Below are 9664 nucleotides of genomic sequence, written 5' to 3' on the forward strand. Positions count from 1 at the left end.
CTCCCAGCTTTGGGCATTTTTTTTTCTGGGTGTCCTCCATGACTGGAGTGCCCTACTTCCTCTAATCTGATTATTAACCTCTCTGGCTTCCTTTAAGCCCCAACTAAAATCCCACCTTCTACAAGGAACCTATCCCAACCCTCTGGCTTCTGTTAATTATTTCCTATTTATTCTGTATGTAGCTTGTTTTTCCATTTTTGCTTTTGTCTCCTATAGTCTCCCCAATTACTTGTGAGCTCCTTGAAGGGAGGCACAGTATTTTGCCTTTCTTGTTGGTCCAGCACTTAGCACATTGCCTAACACATTTAATGAAGGCCAAATGATGAATCAATTCAGTTCCAGCCTTCCATAATCCATTTTCCTTGTAGCTCCTAAATAATCTTCCTAATATACAGGTCTGACCCCAGCACTCCTCTTTAGAGAAAATAAAAAATCCTTCACAGGCTCCCTATCACCATTAGAATAAAAACAAACTCCCTGTCCTGATATTTAAAGCCACCTTGCCCCCTTTCCTCCAAAATCTACCTTTCTTCTCTTGCTTCACATTATTTCCTTCAAAAATTGAGATTCCAGCCAAATTGAACGTGATCTGTGTCCCAAACAGAGCATTCCATATCTTATTTCTTTGCATTCTCACTCCTTTTGTACTCTTTTGCCTAGAATGGACTCTTTCATCTCCAGTTTTCAGAATCCTCATCTAAGATGAATTAGCTCAAATGTTAATTCTTCCATAAAACCTTCCCTGATTTTGTTTTCTCCTTCCCCCCCCCTTCCAACCCCCTTTCTCCTTTTTTATTGTTGTTGTTCAGACTTTTCAGTCATGTCCAACTCTTCCTTGACTCCTTTTGGGGTTTTCTTGGCAGAGATATTAGAGTAGTTTGACATTTCTTTCTATAACTTATTTTACAGATTGAGGAAATTGAGGCAAAGTTAAATGACTTGCCCAGAGTCACACAGCTAGTGTCTGCTGCCAGATTTGAACTCAGGAAGAGTCTTGACTTCAGTCCTGGAATTCTATCCGTTGGGCCACTTTGCTGCCTGTTTTCTATTAAAATGATATGGTCGTATCATATAACATGTTAAAATATAAATTCACCAAGGGCAGGGACTCTATATACACATATATATGCATACATGTGGGTATATGTATATATGCAGGTGTATATATTATACACCTAATTTATATTTATATTTTTATATTTCTACATTTTTATTTATTATATATATTTAATTTATATATTATATACCAAATTTATATATACATTTGTATATATAAATTTGCCTCTCTAGTCCTAGTGCAGCACCATTCATAAAACAGGTGCTTCATAGAATCAATTGAGAATTGCTAGCTCATCTTTTACCATGGTTGCTCCTTCGATATTGGCCCAACACTTACATCCCATTCAGCAAGACAAATCACTCAAGAGAACCACTGCAAGAAGAGCCATGAGGTAGATGCCAACTTTTTATTCTTGCTCTGGAAAGAGGAGTTATATATTTAGGGTATCCATAATACCAGGACCCCTAAGGCCTGAAGGAATTAGGGGGAAATCTGACAATTTTCTCCTAGTGTATACTTGTCAAATATGTATTCCCCAGACCTGTTTTCAGGCATTCCCAATCTCTTCAAGTTAGTGATGTAATCTCCAAGCAGTTTGATGATCTTCACTTGTTCATCAAGGAGTTCAGACTTCAAGAAGCCACAGAGCTATAGGAGAGAATTGTTGAGGGTCTGTTAGTATCCTGAAGCTTCATGTGATCTGTTCATCCCTGTCCAACAGAATAGGAAATAGATGGTGGTCATCGTGAAGTTAAGAAAACCAGTGCAAATTATGCTTAGAGGGGCAGCTGGGTAGCTCAGTGGTTTGAGAGCCAGGCCTAGAGATGGGAGGTCCTGGGTTCAAATCTGGCCTCAGACACTTCCCAGCCATGTGACCCTGGGCAAGTCACTTGACCTCCATTGCCTATCCTTACCACTCTTCTGCCTTGGAGTCAATACACAGTCAATACACAGTATTGACTCCAAGACAGAAGGTAAGGGTTTAAAAAAAAATTATGCTTAGAGCCAATAGTGTTCCTGGTAAACATGAGATGAAAGACATATCCCTCTTCTTGATAATGAGTGGGAGGATAATGCTTGATATCTTGTTGGGTACTGCATTTAAGAGAGTATATTGCAAAGGGAAAAGGAAAAGTATATCATACCTACTATGTGCTACAAATTTATTTTTAAAAAACTTTAATATTTACAGTTTTTAAATATTGATGTCATCTTACTAAAATTCAATAGAATCACCATCTTGTATTCTATATCACACTAGCCCATTTTCAGAACTTGTACAATCTTTTATTAATTGCTCCTCAGGATTGCACCTGTAAATTTAACCAGAAGATCATTCAAAGAACTAGATTTAAAGAACCAGATTTCAATGCATACCCTACAGTTTTGACACAACCCCATGGGGAAAAATCTAACAGAGATTGACAAAGAGACCAAGAATGGCCAAGAAGGAGGAGTTCCTCTATTAATCTACCGGTCTAAGTGTCATCCAGAAACTGTGGCCCACCGAATGCCAAACAACAGGGTACCCTATCTCCTTAAGATTAATGTTTTAAATAATTAGAAATTCACAAAATAAACGGAAAATAAGTTTAAATAATTAAAATTTCAAATTGTAGTTTATGTGAATTGATAGCATTTATACTTATAAAGTTATTAAAAATATACAACTGCCCTAACAATTTTTGGGACACTCTGCTTGTCTTACCAAAATCATGATTTCATCAGTGTAGGAAACTCCCTGTAAATAACTCCCTCAAACAACATAGATTAGCACTCGATCTGCACGAGAGAATCACTTAGAATTGTTTTGGACATTGAAAGGATACGAGACTCGTTCAGGTTCATATATCCAGTATGTGGCAGAGGAAGACGACTTCAGCTGAGCCTTCTCCACTTCAATTCTCTTTCCATTATGCCATGCTATTGTAACCAGTATACTGAACAAAAGTAGATATTATAAGGCATCTAGATGTGCAATGTGTAATTCCCTCTTCTAGTCTGGAAATTTCAAGAAGGCAGTGACATATTTAAACTATTTATTTTCCTCAACACTGTGTTGAGTGCTTTGTGCACAATAATCATTTAATAAGTAGGGAACAAATACATAAAAAACCTCAGCCCTTTACTTACATGTGGATCTTCATGCTCCTTTGCCTTATCGTACAGAGCCAACAAATCCTCATTAACAGCCTTCTCAATCACAAGAGCTTCTTCCAGAGCCTGCAGACTATTTGACCAGTCTTCTACTTCTGACTTCTAGAAGAGTCCCCAATAATATACTTTAGGTATTTGCCTAATGAGCTATTACCCATAGAGAGAAAAGCAATGGATAGAATTATTTACCCAACATCCCAGAAAAGTGGCCATTCATCCTTTGCTAGGGTAATAGGGGACTGACCATTCAGCCCGACTCTTATGAATGTGGACAGCTGATGTTATGCCCACATGGATATTCTGTAAATTAGTTCCAGCCCATTAAACATAGCTAGCCATAAAGTATGATATCAACTCTGTCTTCAGATGTCTAGAAACCCATATGGTCATAGCCATCTTTAATACTCCTTCAGCAGGAAAAATGGAGGTGATAGAGACTAACATCATCACACCACACATTGCTATTATATTCCCATGTGAACTCATCTCTAGCATAGAGCTAGAAGCCTGAGACCTTTCCACCAAAGGCTTATAACAGTAGGTTAAGGGATTAGGGAAGCCTTTTACATGCACAATGAATATAGATAATTTGTCATTCTTTTACAGTACTCTTAGATTATCTCATCGAATCTAGGCAGAGTTTTCTATAGGCTGATAAATGACAAGTAAATATGTTACCATCTAATTCAGATTCTCAGGGAAATATTTGTTTTAGTGGGGAGAACAAGGACAGCCAGTTGTTGCCAAGTACAGCAGAGAGGGGTGGAAAGAAAGGGTTTGGGGGGGCCTCATGAAGAGTGAGCTACATGTTTGGCTTTATCTAGACTATGGTTTTGATTTTACTGGGGTCCACTCTCACTACTTGGGGCTACATCTGCTCCTTTTTTATGTAAATTAAACAAATGAAAGCAAGGCAATATGATTTGTATGAATTGTATAAGGCTAGAAAGCTAAATTCCAATTCTATTTGCTTGGAAATGGAGCTTTTGAAATTTCATTTTTACTAGGGTTTTTTTCGGAGTGTGTTTCAGGGTATGCTGTTCATGCTGACTCTAGTGATTTGTCATAGGCAGATGAAGAAAAGGAGATTTTGTATTTCTCCACACTTTCAGTGTAGTAACTGAGATGACTTACTCAAGGAATTTTTTGCCTCAAATCAGGTGGTCTAATCCTAGGGTTAACTAAGACCGCCTCCCTGACAAGACTTTTCCTCTGAGCTTTTTGCATAGCCTTAGTTGAATTGTTAGGCTTGCTATGGCTTTGTCGAGACTCAAGGTCCTTTGTGTCTTTTTTGCCTTTATGACAATATTACCACAGCTAAGGGAGCTACTCATTACTCTTACCTCCTCACTTGAGCACTACTAGGTAAATAGCAGAAGTCACTTGCTTTGGCCAACTGGTAGTGCCTTTCGAATATAACCTAGCTCTAATTCAGAAGTATGTCTCTTAACCATGTGGTTAGTGGATAAGAACTAGTTCTACAAAGTGCATGCTCCAAAATTCATGTGGGGATTGCATCGGCCCCACATGCTGCATACGCTCACAAAATCTGGGCTTTTTACAGCCAGTCCTCTGTTACATTAGCAAAGGCTGGATGACCACTTTCCAAGTCCATTTTAAAAGTAATTCTCTGAACTTTGGGTAGGTTACTAGATGTCTGCTGAGATCCTGTCCAACTCTTAGATTCTGAAATACAAAGCTACTGTTAGCAGTGCCTTCCTTACCCTTCTATGGAATCCCTAAACCAGAGGGTTTAGTTACATCTGTTCCTGGGAAATACAGGCTCATGGACTGTACTCACTAGGATATTTTCCAGAACAGGATGTCCCCCCCTTTTGATTAGGTACTGAATAATTTTCTCCGCATGTTCCTTCTTCTTTTCGGACTGCTCTCGGAAGAACATTGAGAAGTGTTTCAGGGCCATATTATGATGGCAAAAGTAATAAGTCTGTGGAGGGAGAGAAGAGTTAGGTCACAGCCTACATGTAGATAGCTGAAAAGCATTTTCCCACAGCATAAAAATGATTTCATACTTAAAGAGAAATCCCCTTCCAAAAGTGAGTAATAACGAGAATACATTATAGGCATCATCTCGTTTATTCCTTATGAAAATCCTTTGGATTATGAGCTACAGAAAATATCCCCATTTTATAAAGAGGAAACCAAGGCAGAGAAAAGTTAAAGGACTTTTCCATAGTCGCATACGTAAGTCATGATTGGAATCCAAATATTCTTGAGTCCAAATCCAGTATTTTGCTATCCCACACTGCCCCACTTCCTACAAGGCAAACATAGTACATAGATAGTCTGAAGCTTACAAACTTCCTCTAGTTTCCACCCTCCACTCATTACAGCAAGGAGATATTTTGGCAGAATTATAGATTTTTGAGTCCACACACCTTTCACAGCCTCAGATCATGACCACTGTAACTGACAAATCAGAGACAGACAGACAGACAGAGAGAAGAGAAGCTTACTTGAAATCCTCTCAGTTAGATAATTGAGTCAAGTACCTCAATTGTTAAAAAATAGCTAGAGTGAAAGGATTGTGGAATTTAATGTTCACTAAATTGAGTTCAAATTTTGACTCTGCTACTTCCTACCCATTTGACTTTGAATGTCACCTTGACTCTCTGAGCCTCAGTTTCCTCATCTGTAAGAGGCAGAGCTATCTTCAGAGTCTCTTTTAGCTCTAAAGCCTATGTCTCTGCAAACATGCAAGATAATTTTTGAAATAAGCATATATCTTGAATGAGGTTTTCAAAGGACCCTTGAGCTGGACTTTAAGAACTTCTGGTAGCAAGCAACCCATGGGACATTTATTGCCTTTTTATTAAGGAGGGAAAGAGCCAGGTTTACTAACTTCATTGCCCAGGCTACATTGTCCAAGAACTTTGGTAGTTACTGAAAATATTTTCATCCAGAAGGTTCCCACTCCCTACCCATTCTGCTCTTTTAAGCTCAGCTGGAAATCAGCTAAGATGATCATTCTTCCCAGGTAGATCTTATTTTCCATTTGAACATTTTCAGGCCCCTTGCTTCTCTTCTGACCTCCTAGATCCTTAGGAGCCTTATGAGCTCTCCTCCAACATCAGAGAGGCAGGGGAAAGTGATTCCAAGCAATCATGTTATGGTAAGTAACCAGCTCTGGCAGAACCATTGGTTGAGACCTAGTTACACTGGCAATCTCTGAATTAAAAACAATTAAGTGTTTGAGTGACAAGGACCCAAGAGATCAACTTATTCAACTGTCTCATTTTGCAAATGAGAAAACTGAGGTCAAGTGAAGTTAGGGGACTAAGCAGCAAAACTGAGACTCAAAACCAGGCGGTCTAATTCAAAAGCCACTGCTTATCCATTCCACCAAGAGATTAGTTGTGTCCTCACTTGCACCTTAAAGACTTCTCTATTCAAAAACATTTTTCAAACTGGGATAGCTCCAGAAGGACAACCAGGCCCTTGAAGGATTTGAAGTCATGATAGGGAGATTGTTTAGAGGAATTAGGGATATTAAACCCAAAGGAGAAAAGATTTGGTCAATACTTGATTGATAGCTATCTTCTTATATTTAAGTGGTTGCCTCATAAGGGGAAAAAAATTTGACTTAATTCTTCTTGACCTCAGAGAACAAAACAAGATATGGATGGTAGAATGGTCAGAGTTAATCAATAGTTATTAAGAGTCTTCTATATGCTAAAGTTTCTTAAGAAGCTCACAATCTAATGAGCAAATTTTAGCCCCCATATTTAGCATCCTGAAAACAATTTAAAATTAGAATGGCTTTTGTCAAAAAGTAATATGTTACGGGGGCAGCTGGGTAGCTCAGTGGATTAAGAGTCAGACCTAGGGACGGGAGGTCCTAGGTTCAAATCCAGCCTCAGACACTTCCCAGCTGTGTAACCCTGGGCAAGTCACTTGACCCCCATTGCCCACCCTTATCACTCTTCCACCAAGGAGCCAATACAGAGAAGTTAAGGGTTTAAAAAAAAAGTAATATGTTACTTACCATTTGGATTTCACAGCAAAAACCAGGTGACTATTAATTGAGGATGCTACAGAGGGGATTCATACTTCATGCAGGGGGTACACTAGATAATTTCTGAGATCTTTCCAAGTTTGGAATCCTACCATCACTCAATAGAAAAGTCTTGAAGCCTTGACATGGGAGGAGGGGGCAGTATTTAAAGGAAGTCCAGAGGGGGTAACAAAAGATTTCGTCACCTGGTAAGCTGTCTTCAAATATTTGAATGATTATCTTTTGGGAAAGCAATTACACAGACTCTTTTGAGTCCTAGCGGTCAGAAGCTAGGGCCAATAAATTTGGGAAGGCACATTTTAATTCAACATAAGAATTTTCTAAAACTGGCCTAAAAGTGTAAAGGACTACCTCAAAGTACTCCATCATTGGAGATCTTCAAAGGGAGACTAAATGATCACTTAGTAAGAATGCCACAGAAGAGATTCTTATTTCAGGGAGAAGTTAGACCAGGTAACAAGAGATCTCTTCCAACTTCAGGATTCTATAATCATTCCATTTAAATCCCTAATCTTCAAAGCCTGCAGTCAATAGCCCTCACTTGCATACTTTAACAGACCAACAGTGCCCTCCAATTCATTGACTCACAAAAGGCTAAAACTTCTTAAACCAAAAACAAAGCATCAATTTAAAGATGGAAAGAGTTGGGGTTGGGGTAGCTAGGTGCTTCAGTGTGATTGAGAGCCAGGCCCAGAGAGGAGAAGTCCTGGGTTCAAATCTAGATCAGACACTTCCTAGCTATGTGACCCTGGACAAATCACTTAACCCCATTGCCTAGCCCTTACCACTCTTCTGCCTTGGAACCAATACACCGTAAGATGGAAGATAAGGGTTAAAAAATTATGGAAGGAGCTCAATAAGATTCCCCATCTTTCCTCTTTCTTTAACCAAAGGATACCACAAAGGCTAGAGGGTGGGGAAAGTGTTATGGCTATTTCTAGTTTGTTATCACTTCTATCATACCAGGAGACCTAAAAACTTACCATGGTAAAATAGACGTAGCTAGCATGCAGCTCCAAATTTATTATCTTACTGATAGAAAACTCACATTCTGGATGGAAATTCTGGGACACAGAATACTCCATTTCAATAACAGCAAAGTTTTTTCCAAGAAAATGTATAAGCAATAGTTTCAGTGCATCAACTAGAATCCCTACAGCTTCTTCTTTTACTGGCCCAGTTAGATGAATTTGAGGGAGGGAGGCAGCTGCTATCCACCAATGGAAAGCTCAGAGCTCATTATATCATCCATCAATATGGTGACAGTTTCCCCACCTACCCTCACAGGTGAATTCATTCAGTCCTGCAACAGGTGATGGGAGCCTCACTGCTTAGACCAATTTACCTTCCAGGACCTTGTTAGTATAATATGGAATGATGATAAATGGATAAGGCCAATTGTGGGGGTTGGGGAAGCTATCTAGGGTAATAGAAAGAGCACAAGCCTTGTGTCCGAGTTCCAGTTCCTCTAATGTATGGGCCAGAGACTATAGTGGAAAAAAATGCTAGAACAGAGTCAGAAAACTGAATTCAAACCCCCAGCTTTGCCCTTTCTGGCATGCTAAGTAAGCAAAGTTTTCCCCAGAACTTCAGTTGTAGTTCCAGACCTTCCTAAAGTCTACCAAGAAGGCTTTCCCCACATTCATCATTATAGTCAAAATACTTCTTTTCAGGGGCAGCTGGATAGCTCAGTGGATCTGAGAGCCAGGCCTAGAGACAGGAGGTCCTAGGTTCAAATCCGGCCTCAGACACGTCCCAGCTGTGTGACCCTGGGCAAGTCACTTGACCCCCATTGCCTACCCTTACCACTCTTCCACCTATAAGTCAATACATAGAAATTAAGGGTTTAAAATTAAAAAAAAAAATACTTCTTTTCAAAGGTTTCCTGATCTGCATCAGTTTTGATCAGTGGCTAAAACTAGCCTGCTCTTCAAGTGTATCATTGCTTTTCCTCCACTATTTTGACCAATTTTTTAAAATTAATTGTTTCATTTTTTATATCATTTTAACTATTATCATTTTAAACCCCTGCCTTTTGTCTCAGAAATCAATACTAAGAATTGGTCCCAAAGTAGAAGAGTGCTAGGCAATGGGTGTTAAGTGACTTGCCCAGGGTCACACAACTAGAAAGTGTCTGAGGCCAAATTTGAACCCCTGCCTCTATCCTCTGAGCCACTCAGCTTGCCCTTATTATTATTTTTAAAAATAATAACTATAAATACATAAAGATTGATAGATAGAATAATTGGTCTTTTGACAAATCTATAATTTCATCCATGTGAGTATTCCTCTACCATGGTTGAAAACCACCCTTTCTCCTACTTTGCAGTTTGTTGTGAGGACCAAAGGAGACAAAATGGAACATACAAAACTTTTTTTAGAGACCTTAAAGGTTTGATAAATGCTAACTA

At 39.0% G+C, this 9664-nt stretch overlaps 1 protein-coding gene across 1 annotated transcript; it reads right to left on the reverse strand.

The window, feature by feature from the left end:
• Positions 1–1540: 1540 nt before the first annotated feature.
• LOC123232105 (ferritin heavy chain B-like) lies at positions 1541–8338 on the reverse strand. Its single transcript, XM_044658456.1, has 4 exons — positions 8237–8338; positions 5019–5165; positions 3194–3319; positions 1541–1708 (listed from the first exon to the last, which is right to left on the reverse strand). The coding sequence occupies exons 1-4, from the start codon at positions 8336–8338 to the stop codon at positions 1541–1543; spliced, it is 543 nt and encodes a 180-aa protein (XP_044514391.1).
• Between the last annotated feature and the right edge of the window lie 1326 nt (positions 8339–9664).

Source organism: Gracilinanus agilis, chromosome 1 (assembly GCF_016433145.1).
Source record: "Gracilinanus agilis isolate LMUSP501 chromosome 1, AgileGrace, whole genome shotgun sequence".
Classification (NCBI taxonomy): Eukaryota; Metazoa; Chordata; class Mammalia; order Didelphimorphia; family Didelphidae; genus Gracilinanus; species Gracilinanus agilis.